The sequence below is a fragment of the Rhamphochromis sp. 'chilingali' genome (genome assembly GCF_963969265.1).
Source record: "Rhamphochromis sp. 'chilingali' genome assembly, chromosome: 15".
In the NCBI taxonomy this organism is placed as follows: Eukaryota; Metazoa; Chordata; class Actinopteri; order Cichliformes; family Cichlidae; genus Rhamphochromis; species Rhamphochromis sp. 'chilingali'.
The window spans coordinates 14288724-14309306 of record NC_137942.1 but is presented as its reverse complement, the minus strand read 5'-3'; the positions used below and the strand labels follow the sequence as shown (position 1 = coordinate 14309306).

The 20583-nt window shown below is 38.7% G+C and overlaps 2 protein-coding genes across 2 annotated transcripts in view; one reads left to right on the top strand and one right to left on the bottom strand.

Annotated features, from left to right (window-relative positions):
- The first annotated feature begins 35 nt into the window (after positions 1–35).
- Positions 36–15790, top strand: LOC308412254 (arf-GAP with dual PH domain-containing protein 1-like). The gene is made up of 11 exons (XM_080906473.1): positions 36–966; positions 2677–2807; positions 3251–3342; positions 5099–5181; positions 9592–9704; positions 9908–10054; positions 10375–10458; positions 10897–10959; positions 11076–11147; positions 11441–11669; positions 12772–15790. The coding sequence occupies exons 1-11, from the start codon at positions 876–878 to the stop codon at positions 12798–12800; spliced, it is 1134 nt and encodes a 377-aa protein (XP_080762599.1). The 5' UTR covers positions 36–875; the 3' UTR covers positions 12801–15790.
- Positions 15791–15934: 144 nt separating this feature from the next.
- LOC308412257 (ras-related protein Rab-26-like) overlaps positions 15935–20583 on the bottom strand; it is a 58919-nt gene continuing 54270 nt past the window's right edge. The window contains exons 6-9 of the mRNA XM_080906475.1: positions 20387–20452; positions 19251–19307; positions 16986–17062; positions 15935–16470 (exon numbers count right to left, since the gene is read on the bottom strand). Coding sequence (XP_080762601.1) covers positions 16371–16470; positions 16986–17062; positions 19251–19307; positions 20387–20452 — 300 coding nt within the window. The 3' untranslated portion in view covers positions 15935–16370. The remainder of the gene's footprint in view (positions 16471–16985; positions 17063–19250; positions 19308–20386; positions 20453–20583) is intronic.

The window sequence follows — 20583 nt, the reverse complement described above, 5'->3', positions numbered from 1 at the left end:
GGTGGAATAATCAGTTTTGCTTAGGAGGTTCCTGCCTGAGTGACATCACCCAGAAGCATCTATGTGACAACATTGTAAAGTCAAAATTTCTAAATACTGAGGAAACTTTCCTCATTACTTCCTTTATTACCTCCTTTCAGCATATAATTCCTGGTATAGTTGGATGGGTTTGTAAAAAATAGGCTCCTTCTTCACATATTTCCCTTTTCCCATGAAATTTTCTATCACGATTATAGTAAATTTCATGCAGTCTTAATCTTCTTTAACAGGAAATGGTGCGGTGAAACGAATTTTATTAATGAGGATGTCCAGTAAACTGCCAGTGAGTCAGCTTACAATGTACCTCTGTACAGTCTAATGGAACAGATCTAAAAGAAATGCAGTTATTATACACATTAAAATCAGTTTGTCCCTAGCATATTTAAATTAATCAAACCTTGATCTAAATTGTTCTTTTCTGTGTGACCGGTCCTGCCGAGTTTGTTAGTAGATTTGAATGACTGATCTGGCAGACTACATTTTGTAGTGAAGTGAAATAGCGAGGAAGAGGTCAAATATGGGTGGTTCCACTCTGCGTAAGTCTCCATTATGACCACTGGAGGTCTCCCTCCAAATAAACAAAGAAGAGTTGTGTTTGCATTTGCTGTTTCAGTGTTAAAGCATCTACACAACGCTGAACGTGCTTCATTTTTTTTCTTCTTCTCATCGAGGCACCACCTAAATTCGACACCGCTCCTGTTTGGCCAAGCGCGCTCTGACGCCCTGCGAATTTACTTCAGTTCGTCCGGCCACAGTATCTGGGCTACTTTCTATGCAAGACTGCTGGAGGATTTTAGGGGTTGATCAGGCGTCGGAGCAAAATAGGTTAAACTTAAATGACCTCCGATCACGAAATGATCAGACAGCGTGTGAAAGCGCTTCTGGACAAACCTGGGAATGGGAACTGTGCCGACTGTGGAGCTGCAGGTAGGCTGGAGGAGTGGAGTCACTCTCAGATGCTGGACATCCAGTTTTAAGAGTGTTCATACATTCTGTGGCAATCCCAACTGAGACACACGAACGTAACTGCTTTAGTTTCTCTTCTCGGGCAGTTATGACACCTGTGCGATAGTTGACACAATGAAGATTTTCACACTGATGCAATACGTTTGTGAGTTCTGATAAAAAAAAAAAAAACACAACAACAACCAATACTGTCAGTCGGAGGTTTTCAGTAGTTTCAGTAAAAAAATTTTTTTATTATTATTATTTTTACTGTTCATGCTAAGTAGCCAAATGGGTGTTTATGTACGTGGTTGGTTTTCTTCTTCAGCTTGCAGACATGTGGTCACACACCCTGAGGAACACACCTAGTTGTTTAACATTAATCAAATCTGCAGCTCAGTATATGAGAGCATGCATGCATTTTCAAAAAGGTGTTGCTTGTGAAATTTACTTTCACTTATCTACTCTGCAGCCTTCAAGATTCTCTTGTGTGGAAGGCGACAAGCACATGAGAGCATCATATTAAAATACCAGTAATAAACACGGCTGCAGTTCTCTTGGAGTCCTTTCTTTCAGCTCTAAGTTTTGAACACACTCATACATTTTTAAATATATTTTTAGGCTCTGCGTGCATTACACTTTCTGTGTAGAATGACTTCAGTGTTAGACCGAGAGGGTGAGTCGGCGTGGGACTTGCTAACCACGCGGCAGCATCTTGTCTCAGTGTTACAGATACACGGTTTCGCATGTGCACAGTTTTTAAATTATGCTCGAGGAAGTAATCGAGCTCTTTGTTCTCATGCTCTCTTGCATGTGTGCGGCTTTGCCTTCCTCAGAGACGGTTTAAAGGCTGCTGAATGCTGACACCAATCTTGTTGCCCCAGTTCTGCGGTTCAGTTACAAAATAACCACAATGGCAGGTATAATATAGCCTCACGCTGGTCAGTGCAATGACGCTAAAAATTAAACTTCGAAATATATCTGCATCTCCTCACACCTTCACTGTATTATAACCCTGCTCAGCGTTTGTTCTCTGTACTAAATTTAAAAACATTTAGTGCAGCTTGTCATACTGCATGAGTTAAAAAAAAAAAGAGTGTGTGGTATACATAAAACTCTGTGAAGTTTTTTCTTTCCCTGCTTTTCAACTTTTAAACCTTTGCTTAAGCATTCATGTTAAAGGTGAATGTGATGTGTATTTATGTATCTATTCCTGCATACAGACGCTTATTAAAAACACGGGGTCTTGATATAAATACTGAAGATTTAGGCTGCCTAAATTTAGGTCCTAGAAACAAGCTTATTGCGCACTAGTAACTTCCTGTGTATACTATAGTGAGCATATGTGGAAATCTATTTATGCTGTGCGCTGATCATCTGCTTATGTTAAAGACGACGAGGCAGAATGACCGAGAAACAACCAAGCTTTTATCGTTGGCTTGTCTTAATCTTGTTATGCTTCTGCCTGTGCTGATTTCTGTTCTTTCTCAGGCGACATTTGTAACATATTTGTGTTTATTTGAAATCTTAATCAACTACAGCAATGGTTGTTCTATTTGCCTGTGATAACCACTTTTCCCAGTTACTATTTGGAACCATTAGTGTCTGTCAGGAATTTTTCAGTGTGGCAGTTACGTAAGGTAAAATATTTTGTGTGTGTGTGGTCATATACCTCTTTATCCTGCATTACAGGCCCAGAGTGGGCATCGTACACCCTTGGCGTGTTTGTGTGTCACAGCTGCTCAGGCCTCCATCGAAACATTGCTCAGATCAGCAAGGTCAAATCTCTTATTCTGGATCCCTGGACCCCTTCTGAGTTGGAGGTGAGAAACCCAGTAGGAGATCCTCTAGTAAGTGGGGATCAGCAATCAGGCTTGAAATCACATCTGCACCCATCTCTCTCAAGCATCTATGAGCAGCTATCTTTCTGTCTCCCACACTTCCCCCTGCATCTCTGCTTGAAAAAATAATAAAGGTCATCTATATGAATTAAGCTTGGACTAAAAGAAATGGGCCAGCAGCTGACGGACACAACCAGCTTCTTTGTGTACTTATGCAAAGGCGTGTCTGTGTATACTTCTCTGCGTGCTGAGCAGCATCCTCAATTTTAAATACGAAGACACAAAAGTGCAGCAGTCAAACTTTGGGCAAAGAGTCAGCCAAACTAACACTGAGCTCCAAGCACAGCATTTTGAATATCTACAGAAAGCTGTGAACACAAACAGATATTCCTTATAGAGTGAATGTTTTTTCCCCTCCTCCACAGTTTATGGACTCTGTTGGTAACAATGCTGCCAAAGCCATATATGAACAGCTAGTTCCTGCCTTTTACTACTGCCCCACCTTCAAGGATTGCACGTAAGTAATCCATCCTCTTTTGTTCCACTTTATGTTTGAGTCACCTCTAAATACGCAGTCAAAATGTAAAGAAAGTACACCCTCTTTCACTTCGAAGGTTTTACACATTAGTACATAATAAAAAATATTATGTTCCTCAGCAAATCTTGAAATTTGGTAAATACAACCTCAGACAAGCTACAATACACGACATACTGCACTGTGCCATTGTATATTTAACAAAGATTAAGCCAAATTGCAGAAGCCGTGTGAAAGTATAACCTTAGGGATTGAGAGGGAAGGTAGCACACAGGTTCTACTAATCAAATGAACTTGATTGATTGATCATCAGTAAGTGTGAGCACCTCAAACAAAGAAGTTTTGGCAGCTTGTTGTTCTGGATCATTCAGATACGCACTGACACAATGCCCAAGATGAAAGGCATTTGCAGTGATGTTATAGAAGCAATTGTTGCTGCCCACTAGTCTGGAAAGGGTTATGAGGTCATTTTCCAACAATTTCAAGTCCATCTTCCTAGAGTGAGAAAGATTCTTCACAAGTGGAAAACATTGTAAGACCTCTTGCCAACCATGTTAAATGTTAAAGTACATGACAGTAGAAAATTAGAAAAACAAAAGAAATATGGCACTTTAGAAGGGTCGCCTTGATGCCGCCTTCATGGCTTATGTTTGCAAAGTTGCATCTGAGCATACCAGAAATCTTCCTGAACAATGCCTTTTGGACAGATGAAACCAAAAGTCAAAAGTCTGGCCATAATGCCAAGAACTATGTTTGGTAAAAAAAATAAACGCAGCACCTCAGCACAAACACACCAAACCAACAGTCGAGCACAGTGACAAAGGGGTGATGATGATCATTTTAACACAGGCTAAGGACCAGATTATTTTTTATTATGTCTTGATATGTAAAACCTTTTAAATTGAAAGAAGGTTTCCATTTTCTTATTATGACTGCAACATGGATAAGCACAAAGCAGTGGGATATGACAGAAACTGTTTTTGTTTTTAGTAATAAGTATTGAAAACTATTAAAACTAGTAAATTTCTCTCTATATATGCTCTAAATTAATTGTTATTTTATGCAGTAAATATTAGCAATGGTGCCTTTAAGCCTGCAGCTGTTGGGAAAATGGATGTCTTCATTAACAAGTGGTTTTGGTTTGGCAGGATGACATTGATAAGAATGCCCAGTTCCTGTAGTATGAACAGGAAGCAGCAATTCAGCACGAGGGTTTCTTCTTAACTGTTCAGCGATATAAATAACAATTTTGAACAGCACCACAGTGACCTGTCATGTCAGAAAGTCTAAACGGGCATGTGTTGTGTTTTGGAGGGGTGACTGATGAGTGAAGAAAATAGGGATGAAAAAGGCAGATCCATTTACTACAGTGAAGAGCTGCACACACAGTAATACCGCAGCAGTTTGAACATACTGAGAAGATGCATACAAGTGCAATTATTATGATTATTATTATTAAGGGAACCAAAAAATACAGAAAATGGAAAAAAGGAGAAGAATATGACGCTAAAGAACATCACACACCATCTAATCGTTATTATGTTTGAAACAGGACAAGGGAGACACAAATGATAATTACAAGATGATGAGGTTGTATTTGATAGATGTTTGCACAAAATGAATCCACGAGGGTCGGCATCTGCGCAAGTTAATGAGATGTTTACAACAAATTAGCTGAGGCATGAAGTAAACATCAAACCCAGGCAGAGCTGAGTGTCTAACAGCCTCCGTTCTGCAGGGTCCTGCGGGATCAGTGGATCCGAGCCAAGTACGAGAGGAAGGAGTTTTTGTGCGTGGAAAAGCAGGAACCCTACTCGGCAGGTAAGAATACAACATACCTGTGCACAGTTATATGCATATAGTTATACCCTTTTACATGACCAAAAGAAGATGTATTTCTGCGTCTTACGCTGCACCACCCATTCAGTGTTGATTGAATCAGCGAGAAAGCGTCATCTATTAACCCAAACAAGGATCGAGGACAGAAAGCACGCCACTTTACCACCTCCACTTCAAGTAATAATTCAGGATTTTGGGAATAAAGAAAATAATTGAAGGGCATAAAAACAGAAATGAGATATATCAGCTTAATTGGTGAGATGTTGGCAGGTGCTGTTGTTGCAGGAGGTACTATGTGACTTGGTAATGGCATCAAAGGGTGTAATAGGAAATAAATAGTCATGGTCCACCAGGCACCATCACCCAGTGCTCATTTACATAGCCCAGCCCAATTAGTCAGCTGTTTAGAGATAGATGGTGTGTCAGCATGGCTTATGTTGCAGAGACAATGAGGGTATGTCATCAAGTGAAGAAAACGGTCTTTTTCTGCCCTACAGATCCTATTTATTCTCGTTTCTCACTAATTACCAAAACACCCTTTTCTCATTTTAGTTTATCTAAACTCAAACTTAATGTGTGAACACTTATCCATGCCTTTTGTGCTGAATCATGTCCCTTTCATAATGGACGTCTGGCTAATTGCCCAATGCAGTCTCATAAGAGACAAAGAAGCACCAGTGGAAACCAGACTCAGTTAATCAATAACGGACGCCTCTGCCACTGACTGGCAATGAGTGTGCAAATGCCAAGACTGGACTACTATGAGTCTGCCTGTTATGACTATTGTGATTTTCGCATGCACGAATGTATGACACAGCTAAGATTATGATGCGAAGATTATGTAGCGTTTCCAAAACAATCTTCTCTTATTCACTTCTCTGAATAATATGGACACACCCTCATTAGTGGACGTTACATTTAGAGTTCTCATTTCATATCGTCAGTATCGTCTGTTGAGTTGCACAATGGCCATGATTGTAAAATGAGGTGCATTGCATCGCTGGGTGTGTAGCAGAAAATCCCTATGCTGTTTAAATCATGGCATAAAAATTGCTTTTTTTCTACAGTCGCAAGGGCAGTATGCAGTCGATTCACAAAACCTAAATAAAATAGCAAACAGAAAATGTATTTGAATTGAATCCATGCTAAAAGCAATAAAATGCACTTTAAGATATTTAAAGCAGATGATATATTTAACACCGATGACAGGAGAAACTTTATTTATATAAAAACAAAACTCCAGTTATTCGATTGTTATCTTTATACATCTTTATTCTTTCTAACCAATGTCTGAACTGTTGGTAACTATTTATTTATATATTGTTTTAAGACCTTTATACACAGTGCATGTATGGTTTTCACCAAACTCGGTGCCAAAAAGATAGGCGTAGTTGTATTAATGACAATAAATTATTATTTATTTTAATATTTACAACTTTTTTGGACACTGTATGAAATGTTTAGATACAGAATATAAGTGCTGAAAATGGGCAAAAAGTTGAGGTTAATGTGTGAATAGTTAACCCGGCACTCTTTGAGATAAATGATTTAGTAGAACGGAGTAATTTGAAGTATTTTTATTGTGATTAGACCTTTTTTTCCAGAGCAGGCTGTCTTGTTTTTCAGGGCAATGGGGATCTTGTGTTGTGTGTTCATACCTATTCATAGGATCTTATTTAAAAGAGCCACACATAAAGGATAGGCCTACCCCACAATGTTACAATGCTGCTAAGTTCTGAGAAATCCACTCTTCTCTTTAGCAACTACTCAGAGTTGAGCAAAGTCTGAGGAAATGGGAAGCTGTCAGACGTGTGTATATGTTACCCAGATAAGAAATGATGGTCACAAACCATACATACTATCAAGCTTGAAAGACTGCTTCCCCTGGTAACGTCTGTTTGGAAAACAGGAAACAAGGCAAGTTAAATTTTGTTCAACCCGACAGAAAGCAGTTAAAAAAAAAATTGTACATTATATAATACAATACTTTGTTACTCAAAACCACACCTTCAGAAGGTGTGTGTGTGCGATTGTGTCTTAGAATTTGTAGTAGGGCAGCATCACAGATGGTAGGTTCACATGCTGTAGTCCACATGATGAGGAAGCAGAATGTGATGGGTAAAATCAACACAGTTCCCTTTTAACTAAGTCGTATGAGGTTGTCACTGGGTGTCTCTGAGGAACCTCGTGCATTTAAAAATTAGCATAAAGCTTAAGATTTGCTTTTGTTGTGCGCCAATATACAATCTGAAGTGTATTGTGCGTTGTATTGTTAGTGCTGCAGAGTAGATGTGCAAGGCAAGCAGGAAGGTTTGTAACTAATTGCTCTGGTCTCGTGTTAGTCAGGTCAGCTGAACATATTTAAAATGTAGACCGCAGATTTGAGTCTGGGCTAAGATCCTGGCACACATATGGATGTTTGCATGCAGAAACTAAAAGTCTTCTCAGTTGCAGGTAGAGAATATAAAGCCCTGTTATCATAGTCTCATGACAGTCAAACTTTGTCTCTCTGTCAATGCTCCCTTGTGTTGTGCTGTGCAGAGGTTTAGAGCATGTGAATATGCGTGCCTGCCGTGGAGGAAGAATGCCCTCTTTTGTGCATGAGCATTGTATACAACAGCGCACATAGATTTTATGCCAAAACATGCAGTATTCATCTGTGCAGGATCTGGAGAGAGACGGACACTGCCATCCGAAACTCCCTTTGCTCTTCCAAGCAAAAGGGAGCTATTGCTCAGCCACAGCAATAGGTTCTATTTGTGACTCAAAATGCATATTTAAGTAGGAAAGTGAAGAAAGATGCAGGTGTACCATAATTCTAGGTACTGTAATTTACTGTATAAATTTCTGGCACATCCTCCTCTTATTTTGAAGCCTCTGGCCCCTATAGCAATGTATTTAACCTCATGCAGCAGCAGCAATTAACTGAGGTGCTTTTTTTTTTTTTTTTTTTGGTACAGTTTCTTGCGGGGGAAGTAGTTTTCGTTGTTTCTGACGAATCAATGTAATATATTACTAGGAACACATGCAGCTATTCATATCCAGTCAGATTTCCATTTAATTTTGATTAAGACCATTTGCTCACGTAGTATGCACCCTTAAACACTTGGCTGCCTAATTAGCCTTTTGAGTGCTACATGTAAAAATGGGGAAACTTTGTAGTTCACGTGTGACTATGGCGATTGCGTTGTAGCATCACAGTGTTGGTAGAGTAACAGCTGAGGAACAATACCCAAGTGTTTTTTGATTTCGTATCAACTTCAGCATCAGGATCTAGCTCTCTGTTATTTGGGTGCATTTTATATTTCCTTAGTGTTTCAGTTTTAATTGTCTGTATGAGAATAATGTTATTACGGTTTTGTGTGTGGCCATGGTCAAGAATAGGACCATCTACTACTGTGTGTGTGTCTATGTGTTTGTGGGGAGGAGAAAATAGGTGAATGATTGACATGATTATTTAGGTATGACTAAAAATAAGTGGAGTCATTCACTGCTCCCGATTGTTCAGTTACAGCTATGAAACAAACGTGCTTAGTGTGTGTGCTAGCATATTTGTTTCAGTCATTTTCAGGCTTGTAGATCAGTAGAAGCTTAATTATTTATGTATAGTAAAAGCCATTACTGAGGTTCTTAGAACAGTGGTCACAAATACTAAAAGGGTACACACACAAGCACAAGGTCATCAGTATGTCTTTCAGTGGCCTCCACCAATGTTGTTACTGGTTAGCTCTTCAAGCGATTGTGTAATAGGCGTTTAATTCACCGGATGAGTAACCACAAGACGTGGTTGTGCAATAATATAACTTATGTTTTCTTTAGCATTTGGATTAGTTTAAACCTATTTAGCAAGACAATGTGGGTTTAGGGATTTCCGTACTTGCTTTCTGGAATTAAAGTGTCAGCCATGAGTGTAAGGCGGCATGAGTCAATTTTTTTTTTTTTTAATGGCAAGTGGATATAAAAGCTTTGTGTATTGTGCAATTGCTGCAACTCTTCAGAACAATTTCTGTCTAAATATATCAAAATAGTAGGAGTTAACCTGGCAAAGCAAATTAAACCATATAATTTTAGATTTTATTTGAAACATAGCATGAACATAAGCGATGGGAACTGAACACTGAACAGGGTCAGAAACAAAGGTCCAAAACAAATGCCAATGCTACAGTATATGCAGAGAGGCTATCATTGTTTTATAATGTAAATGGATCAGCCTTAAAAGTGACAGTTTTCTTCTTGCTCTAAATCACCCAGTGCACATTTATCTATCTGATTATCAAGTTAATAACAGTTTGTTTATTTGTGGACATTTCTTAGATGTGTGTCTGAGATTTTCAGCATTAATAAAAGTTGTTTTGCTTTCACCCCCAACCTGTGTTTCTCTCCTCCTGGCAGGCTACAGAGAAGGGTTTCTGTGGAAACGTGGCAGAGACAATGGACAATACCTAAGCCGAAAATTTATTCTGTCCGAGCGAGAGGGTGTGCTTAAATACTTTAACAAGCATGACGTGAGTTCTGTCTGTTTTGCTTACACTCTATCACTTCATACATGTCCTGATTTTTCTCTTTGTAATATATGAAGTTGTATAAATAAGGAGCCTGTGTGTTTTGGCAAATGTGGTTATCACCTAGTCTACAATTGGTTATTAATGTGCAAAAACAGCCTTGATAATGGCGAGAATGTTTAACAAAAAGTCTTTACTTTCTGCAGGCCAAAGAGCCTAAAGCGATTATGAAGATCAATACTTTGAATGCCACTTTCCAGCCATCCAAAATGGGCACTGCCCATGGCCTGCAGATAACCTACTTAAAGGACAACAGCACTAGGAATGTCTTTGTTTACCACGAGGATGGAAAGGTGAGTTGACACGCCCCGTTTGGTGTTTCAGATGGGAAATCGTGAGCTTGGGAAAGTTAATGTGTCCCTCTAGAGGAAAAGGTTGGCAATTACAATTCAACATGTAACAAATTTACTTTAGTAAGAGCATCACAGGGATCTGTTTAATTAAAAATAGTGACCAATATATTTGCCAATAGCTTAGTTTCAGATGGTTTTCTTACAAAGCATTTTTAAGAAGTTACCTTGTTAGTGGAGTTAATTGGGGATGGGACCAATGGTTTAAATGACATGATAATGTGTAACTTAGCCATTATACTTCCTTATGTCCTTCTCTTAAGGAAATAGTGGACTGGTTCAATGGCATCAGAGCAGCTCGATTGCGCTACCTGCAGGTGGCTTTTCCTCTAGCTCTAAACTCTGAGGTGAGTAAGTGCTCTCATATATGGGCTCCTGCATGAAGGCAGCTACAACTAAGGTGGCTGAAGACAAGTTTTTCCTTTTCTTTTGAACTTGTCATTATGAAGGTAATATTGCACACAATAATGGCATCTTTTGTGCTTCAATCTGGTTGCTGTACTCATGATTTAAGCTCATGTAGAGGTTTAATTTAAACCTTTTGCAGGTGTTTTTAACTTCAGTACAGCTCGGTAAACTGTATTTATTTCTAAAATGTCAAATTCAATTCAATTCAGTTTTATTTATGTAAAACACTAAATCACAACAACTTCTCAATGTGGTTTAACTGCAAACCAGTAGTCAGTTTAATATAAGCATGCGCACATATACAGTTAAAAAAGAAACGAACAACAAATCAAACGTTTTCCTGAAATGATTGAGTATGTTTCTTTTTCTTTGTGCAGCTGCTGCCAAAGGTAACCAGAAACTACCTAAAAGAGGGCTACATGGAGAAGACTGGTCCAAAGGTGATTTTGTTTTGTGTAGATAAATTGCCGATCATATAGCACAGGAGAAAAATAAAATAAAAAAATCACAGTGATGCCGTCAAGATGACTTCGATGTCTTGTTTTCTGTCCTGCAGCACACAGAGGGCTTCAAGAAGAGGTGGTTTACGATGGATGACAGGAGGCTCTTGTATTTCAAGGATCCACTGGTAGTAAAGTTTCACCAGTAAAACATATGAAAATAATTTTAATTACACACTGTGACCAGCAGATGGTGCTGTGATGTTTCTCTACAGTCAATTCTTGTTTTTAAGAGACCATGACCCAGAATTTGTGCAAGTAGCCTTTAGCACAGCACCTTTGATTTTATTCACACGTTTTGTGTGTTTTTATACTTTAATGAAGCAATTTCCATATCCATTAACTCTTCTGAATTTAAGTTTGATTCAGGTACATAAAACTACATTACATACATTAAAACTGCTTCTCTCTCTGCTTGTAGGATGCCTATGCACGTGGTGAGGTCTTCATCGGTAGTCAGGAAAATGGCTACATTGTGCTTCCCAACCTCCCTTCCACTATCCAGGGTTACCATTGGCCATTTGGAATAACAATAGTGACCCCAGATAGGAAGTTCCTCTTTGCATGTGAGACCGAAGTGGAGCAGAAAGAATGGATCACTGCTTTCCTTACAGTTATTAACAGACCAATGCTGCCTCAGGAGTATGCAGGTTAAAATAAAAAAAAATTACAAAACACATACAGTGCTGTGCAAAAGTCTTGATCCACCCCTCATTTTTTAATATTTTGCTAGGAAATGTGCAAAGATACAAAAAAGTGCTGTGTAAATAGTTATCAGGAATTGTTCTCAATGCTTCTTTAAGGATGTTCAAAGCTCTTCTTTGGATGTTGGCTGGCTTTTGTTCCATTCTTTGTTGAGATGATCTCACACTGATTCAGTAACGTTGACCTCCGGGCTCTGGGGAGGCCAATCCATGGCTGATACTGTCCCATTGTGTGTTTTCTATCAAAGGTATGCTTTTACTGCACTTGCAGTGAAAAATGAAGCTGCTGCCAATCTGACAATTTCTAGATAGTATTGCACAGTGGATCAAAATCAGATACTTTTCTGTGTTCATAATTCCATCGTCCATCCATCCAAACATCCTTTTCTGCTCATCCTTATTAGGGTTGTGGGTGGACTGGAGCAGGTATAGGGCAAGAGTCAGGGTACACCCTGGACAGATCGCCAATCTGATGCAAGGCTCATATTTCCACCAATTTTGACAAAATCTGACACACAACTGGCTGAAAACCATGACAGAGCTTGGTTGTAGAAACTTACACTGTTGTGTACACTTTTTAGCTCAAAGCTCTTTGGGAATCACCTTATTAGTACATAAATACTATTTTGTACCTGTCAAACTGTGTTATCTTTGGCATTTGTTAAGATTCAACAAAAGAAATGGTAACAAATTTTAAATTGGTTCTAGTCTGTTATGTGCAGAGACAGCACCGGCTCATGTCCTAAATGCCTTATAATGCTTGAAAGAGTAACAGGTTAGTCTTGAATGGTTTCGCGAAACAAAACATAAGATATTCTTCAGGTCAAGAACAAGACCTGGACTTAAAGTGAGTGAAAAAGCAGCTGATGTCAAAAGAAGATCTTTAGAAAGAATGAAACAAAGTCGGGTCCTTGGAAGCAAAATATAAAGAAATAAGGAGTGGCTCAAGACTTTTGCACAATACTGTAAATCGTTTTTTAATACATAGAAGAACGTGCCACTATTTTCTTAACTCATGTGGCTCTATTTTCTTTCTCCTTTTCTACAGTGGAGGCATATTTTAAGCACAAACCGTGATGAGGACGAAGAACTTGGTGCAGGGTGAGGAATATAGAAACTGCCGCTGGAAGAAGAAAAAAACCTTGACATCTTGTAATAGAAGCACTTACGAAAACTGAAGGCTCACATAGAAAACAGCCTCACGGTGACACAGCTTTGATTATTTGGCATTCCAGCAGTTACCCTTTTGTCTCTGCCTGTCGTCTTCGTCAGCCTCACCTACATGATGTGCCAGACACGTTTCGTGGGGAGCCATGAATGTTAGCTAACTCATCTGCTATGTGGTCTGACTTACTTTCATACTTGAAACAGGACATTTACACTGAATGTGCAGATGTGTGTGTGTCTGTAAACTTGGAGTTAGAACGGCTGCTGCTCACGAGATTTCAGTGTAGTGTTCTGTCATCAGTAACAAGATTACATTTCAGATGTATGAACTGCAAACTTCTGACCAATTATATGCAGACCAAAACAGATTTATCTGACATCAAACTGCATGTTAACATCATTAAGGTGGTATACATACATTATTTTATATTAGACTTTCTGTAAAAATATGTGTAATTCTGAATGTATTTATTTTTTTTAAACTGTCTAATTTTCTATGTGCCACACAGGTAGAATAAACAATTTTTGCTTTTTTTTTGTTAGCACAGATGTAATCAATGTAACAACTAAGTACTGCCTAGCCTTACTGCTTCTTCTATATATACACAACTATTTAAATATTTCCTTTATGTCATGAGTTATTATCCAGCAGAGGGAGACATAGGAAAGGCTTTAGACTAAAAAAGGCTCCAGCAGCTTAACTTCATCAAACCAGTGATTGCTGGTCTACACTTTAAGTGATTTGTGAAAGCAGCCCTAGGAGAAAGGCACAACAAGGTTTGAGCACTACTGTCATTGGACTGTCGCACAATTTGTTCAAACCTGAAGAGCTGACGTCAATCAGCGTGAACACGCACATGCTCTCTGCTGCGCTCAGTGATCTGTAATTGCATGCTTTGTATTGTGTAACTGTCCAAGAAGAGAATTTGTGTAAGAGAAATATGATGTATACATATTTTTTTTTATTGTAGTTTTAAGTTACAAGAAAGAAGTTACACACTGAAAAGTAGTAAACCAAATAAACAATACTCTTAACTTCAAGGCTAAAAGAAAGAAACATGGGCATGTACAGTAAGTGCAGTACAGTATGTGGTTTCTGTGACTGAGATGGAGTCTTTCTAAGCAACAGTATATAAAATGTCATCTGTGATTCTTATATTAATTATAAGTTAAATACTGTTAACCGATTAAAGGTGACATACTGCTCAAAATGTTAAGAAAACATGGCACTATATACCCAATTTATATACGAATGTACAGAAAACACATACATGCAGTACTGTGCAAAGGTTTTGAGTCATCGGTCATTTCCTTTTAATCTACTTCCAAAGACCCAGACTTTCTTGTTTTTAAGGTGGTCTTGAGGATTAGTTCTCCAGGTTTTCTGTTATTGTTTTCTGGAGATTGGCTGCATTTTCACCCATTTTCAGTCCAATTCTTGTACCTGACATCACAAAATAGCATTTTGTTGCTTTTTGCTATAGAAAAAATGATTTAAATTATTGAAGCATTTAAAAAGGCACAAACTAATGCAACTCAAAGGATGAAGGCAAAAGGCTTTTTTAAAAATTGTATCTTTAGCTTCGATGTTACTGTTGCAAAAACACATCAATTGTTCCCATTTCTTTAGTTGAATCCAAAAATGCCAAAGATAAACAAAGATGGGCATAAAAATATTATTTTTGCATCAACAAGATTGAGTTGATTTCTCAAGGGCTATAGCTGAAAACCTAGCTTATCTCAGTATAGTGTGCAGATGTCCTTAAAAAATACTGGGGAAACTGGACAAGTGGAAGAAGAAGCAGATGAACAGTATCTGAAGGTCAGGGTGGTGATATCATATTATCTAACAAATGGACTGAAAATCAGGTTTGAAGTGATGAATGCAAATTTGAAATTTTTGGTTAAATTGATTAATATGTGTTAAGGAGGTCAAGAGATAACAGTGAGCATCTACAGCCAAGTGTAAAACATGGTGGAGGCTCTGTCATTGTCTGATGCTGCATATAAGTCAGGGGTGTTGGCTTCAAGTTTTAGCATGGAAATGATCCCAAACACACTGCCAAGACTGGAGGTCAACTTTACTGAAGCAGTGAGGGATCATCTTGACAAAAAACAGAACAAAAGGGATCCAACATCCAAAGAAGAGCTTCAAATGTCCTTCAAGACCCCTAAAGAACTATTCCCAATGATTATCTAAAGAGACTTCCAGCTTGTTAGAATTCTATGATCTCTGTGTTTGACTTATATACAGTATTTCAATGTATGTTTGCACGTTTCGATAAATCACTGCAGCTATTTCCCTGCAAAATATAAAGAAATGAGAGGTGGCTCAAAACTCAGCATTTAAATACACTGTCATGATTTGCATGGATTTCAAAAAACAAACAAAAAAGAAACAAACAGAGAAATAAAAAAAAATTACAGATGTTTCATGTACAATACTTCAGGTCTCTATAGCTCTTTATTTCTCACTTCACTCCCATGCTCTTATTCCTATCTAAAGTGCTGTTCTCTTCTATCCAAACTATTTTACATGCAGAAAAAAAAAGTAGTATTTACACCATAATGACCAAAAAAAGCCCAATTTTATATTCCTGTATATTGCATACAGTGTGTTTGACTATCTGTTTTTAATAATTTAACAAAAAAATACAGATCAGGAACAGTGGTTGCATTACAGCTCTTCAAAACTCAAATGTCTAAATTTGTTTAAACATTATATTAATATGGATTCATATCTGGATGCTGTTAATGCTCATTGTATCCAAAATAGCGACACCCATTTGCTTTTACTAGATTTTTGTGTTAAAATAATACAAATCCCCCCCACCCCCAAATCCACAGCTGAAACAGACTAAATTTATGCTGGTGAGCTAACCCGGCTCCAGGGAGCCTGTTGAATCATTGATTTGACCACAAACTGTACAGAGGACACTTCACTACACATTTACTATTTGAACATTCATCCGTAACATCCGAAGAAAATGACAGTTGCATCTAACACAATAATTATATGCAGAAATTAAACTGCTTTAAAAACATGCATTTTATCTCTGCAACAAACAAAACAAAAAAGACCCTTCAAAATAAAAGAAGGACACCAGGCAACGGTGAAGATAATTGTGTAGCTGCAGTTGAAAAAGGGTAATAACTGAGGTGTGCCATCTTTGCCTTTTGCCAATTATAACCTTGGGCTACATTTACAGCTACAGAAGGAGATGGGTGGGGAAAAGCAAGACGCACATACACATGATGCAGGAAGGCAACGAGACTAGTGAGGACAACAGTGAGATTGTGTGTACTGACACAATGACATCTGAAAATGGACGAGCAGAAGGTCGAACGGGTTTATACCTCGCTGGAGCTGACTCCTCCTTTCTGATCACACCAGATATGAACATGTACAGTATGGAAATAAGTGGCACACACACACACACACACACACACACAGAGCCAAAGAGTGACTGGGGCAGGCTTTTAAGACCGGCAGCAGCCAGTGCCCTTCATTTCCTTGTTCACGTACTCATGGAGCTTAAACTTCTCACTGGGATCCTTCATGGACCTGTGCTTCAGCTCCCTGAGGAAAAGGAAGAGGATATTGAGGTAAAGGACCTTTACACACATTAACCTATTTTTGAAAACCCTGTGTTAGTTGACTGAATTGGCTGTCAGTCAACTAACACAGGAGATTCACATTCATACCTATGGACAGATTAGAAAATGCTCAGACTGAAATACTAAAACTGGACTGTGAGAGAAAGCCCGTGCAGAAAAGGGGAGAACAAGCAGAAGTCAGAGGTAGGCAAAAAATTTAATATTGTGTAACCACCTGACTTTCTGCCATTCTTTTAGCCAAATAAAGACAAAAATAAACACTAGTAAGGGAAAACTATTATTTAAATCTGTACTTCAGATCTTTATTGAAACATTTGCAACTTCAAGGAAGCATTTACACGAGTAACAAATCTTTTTGACTCCACATTGACGTCCATGTTTATATGAAAATACTAAATGTTTTAAATTAAAAACCACATTTTATATTCATACATCCTTTATATAATCCCTGACACTTGCAAAGAGAAATATACTTACTTGGCCACAGCAGTGAAAGCCAGCTCTACATTGAGGCCTGACCTGGCGCTGGTCTCCATGAAGGGAACTCCGAATTCCTGCAGAGCCAAAGCAATGAATCTTAATGCAAAGTGCTTTTTTTGTGCTCTCTGTGATGTTTGTACTAAAACCTCAAAAAAATAATCTTTTCTTTCTTAATTTTTTAAGAAGCAGCTTTGAGCAGAGGAGCTCAAGACACTGGAGAAAGATGTTTACAGTCATAATAAACTGCAAACCTGTCCATTAATCTGTTTGCCATTTATGGCAAACATTCAGCCATGTGCTGCATTGAAACATTGCTAAGGTCTGAATTTCCTAAATTTTGATTTGTGATTTGATGCAAAACATCTGTTCCACCGTATCCCAAAGGTGCTCTATTGGATTGAGATCTGGTGACTTTCGAAGCCATTTGAGCACAGTGAAATCATTGTCATGTTCCAAAAACCAGTCTGAGCCATCAGAAGATGGGCAGGATATGGTTAGCAATAACACTCAGGTAGGTTGTGCTGTTTAAAAAAAAAAATGCTTGATTTGATTAAAAACAGGTGGCATGGTGGTTAGGACTATTGTCTCACAGCAAGAAGGTCCTGAGTTCAGGCCAGGGTGGAGTTTGCATGGGTTCTCCCTGGGTGCTCTGGCTTCCTCCCACAGTCCAAAGACATGCAGTTAGTGGGGTTAGGTTAATTGGAAGCACTAAATTAGATGTGAGTGTGATTGGTTGTCTCTGTCTATGTGTTAGCCCTGTGACAAACTGGCGACCTGTCCAGGGTGTACCCTGCCTCTGGCCCTAAGACAGCTGGGATAGGCTCCAGTGCCCCCCACCGACCCTGAAAAGGATAAGCGGAAGCAAATGGATGGATGAATTAAAAATGTGCTGAAATATATCCCGTGGACCATTACTACACCAACAGACGCCTGAATGGTTATAGAAGGTAGGAGCCATTTAGTTTTTACCAAATGAATGTTGCAGCAGAAATCAAGACTCAAACCAGGAAATATTTTTTCCAATCTTCTGCTGTCCAATTTTGGTCAGCCTGTAAAATTTGTAGCCTCAGTTTCCCATTCCAAGTGTAGCCCATCTACTTCAAATTTCGCAATGCCGTCCACTCAGAGATTCTGTTCCGCACACCTTGGTTTTAACAAGTGTTTTTTTCAGTTACTGTTGCCTTCCTATCAGCTCCAAGCAGTCTGGCCATTCTTCTCTGACCTCTGACAAAAACAAGGCATTTTTACCAAGATAGCGCTCACTGGATAGTTTCTCTTTTTCACACCTTTCTCTGTAAACTCGAGAGGGAGCTGTGTGGTAAAATTCCAGTAGATCAGCAGTTTCTGAAAACACACTAACAACCATGCCTCAAAGTTACCTCCCGGTCTGATGCTCGGTTTGAACTTTGTCTTGACAATGTCTACATGCCTGAATGTACCGAGTTGCATTAGATATTTGCGTTAATAAGAAACCTCATGAAATGGCCTATAAGTATATGTATAAAAAGTTAACACAGCAGGATTAAGCTTGAAAGAACAAATTGTGACTGGTGGATAAAAACTGCATAAAAATGTAGTGCCCAGCAGCTTCACACTTGTTCACTTGTAGATAATCCAGCTCGGTGCCATCTCCATGCTTTCCCTCTGCAGGCAAATTTGTATCAGCAAACAGAGATGATAACTGATGTGTCTTTTTCCTTCCAGGCTGAGCCCCGAGTTACTTATTGGCACTTTATTGCTGCCATTTCTAAAAAGAATTGCTTGGCAGTTTACCTTTTTTTTCAGTGCACTTGGTTTTGAGGCAGTGCAAGGATTTGCAGTCGCACTGAAGAAAGAGCTATAAAACTGGGGATGACTGACAGTCGATACATGTTATGCAGAAGCTCATAAAACACGATGAGCCATAAGACACAATTCTACAGAGTAAATACTGACTATCACATTTTTATTATCTATGGGGGAGAAAACACATCCGAGTCTTATCTTCCGTTTCCTAACAGCAGAAGGAAATCTCAGATAAAGAGCTAGAGTGAGAATGCAAACGGATCTCCAGATAATCACACATTTCTGTAATATTTATAATCCTCATGCTTGCCATAAAAATCCAATCAGCCATATAAATCCCTTTGGAAAAGCACATATACAGAAAAATTAATGTCTTCACTGTTTAGAAAAAGATTGGGGCAAAATTTCTGTTTATATTGTGTGGACCTTCAGACTATGACACAGCTAAACAAATCCCCATGCATCTTAGTTCTTCACCTTAGCAAGTCTCTCACCATCTTCTCTCTTCACCACCCTGTCATGAGTGGCATCAGCCTGATGAGACAGGAAAAACAAGGTTACAATCCAGCATCAAGCAACCATCAGCATCAGCGCCAAATATGCTTTCACCAATTGCAGGCTTTTTGCCATATATAAGCCTTGTTCTGATCCGATGGCAGCTAAGAAGTCTCGGGATGCTATTAAAAGGCTGTTATGGCACGTTAGGTGACTGAAAGTAGACAGAGCTCTGAGCCACAGACATCTGTTCTCTGCTTAGAAAGAATGACAGTTCCAGAAAATGTGTTTCGCTAATATTTGCAAATTTGATTGACAGTTATTAGATGTGTGCGCACACAGAATGACTCAGGACTCATTGGCAGAAGAGATGTTGTATTTCAACTGGACCCTCATGGCTAAATAAAGGATACATAAAAAAAAACAGGTTTTTAAGCAAATGTCACCAATAATCAACTGACTGAGCTTCAAACAGCTTTAGCAAGTAGTTGTGCTTAAGCACAGACATCAGTTGATGCTAAGCATGCGTCTGTTGGAGCAGCAAATTATTACTGATACTTAGAAATACAACGATACTTATTTTTTCTGAATTTTCTTAGATGCAACATTAGAGAACTTTTTTGTGTGTGTTTTGGTATTTGTCGTTATTAACAAATCCCATAAAAGACAAAATCCAGTTCAAAAATCAAGTGTGCATTATATTGTCCCTCACTTCCAAGCCCTATTAAAGGCTTTAAACCAAAGGCAAGACCCAACAGTTTCATTGTCAGGTGCTAACTTGATAGTGGAAGAATTTACATTAGGTGCCACAGTAATGGGTGTGTATAAAAATGATGGGACTTCTGTGAGTGTCAGATTGAGTACCTTTAAGCACAAATCAGGTCAGATTATTGCCCAAAGCTGTCCTTTCAAACATGTAACACATGTGTTTAAAGTATTTCCACATGCCCACTCACTGTGTATCCAAAGGGCAATTATCTGTGCCACTATCATATCCCTGTCAGATGGGTTTTGTACATGTGAGCTGGCAGCTCACTCAGGTAATCTCTAGAAAAGTTCGGTATTGCAACGCATGTGTAAAAAACTGTTACCGCTATGAAAGAATTTCAGTGCCTTGCCTTGTTTCCAAGCAGCATGAGCACTACATCTTGTTGGGCGTATTCGTGGATCTCAGTCAGCCATGCCTGATAAACACAAGAAAAGAAGAGACAAGGATAAATGTGTGGTATGCATATGGAAGGACTCCGAAAAAGCAAACCCTGTCTGGGACTTCGCAAGGACAAGCTCAAACATTAAATCTAATCACAAAGAGTGA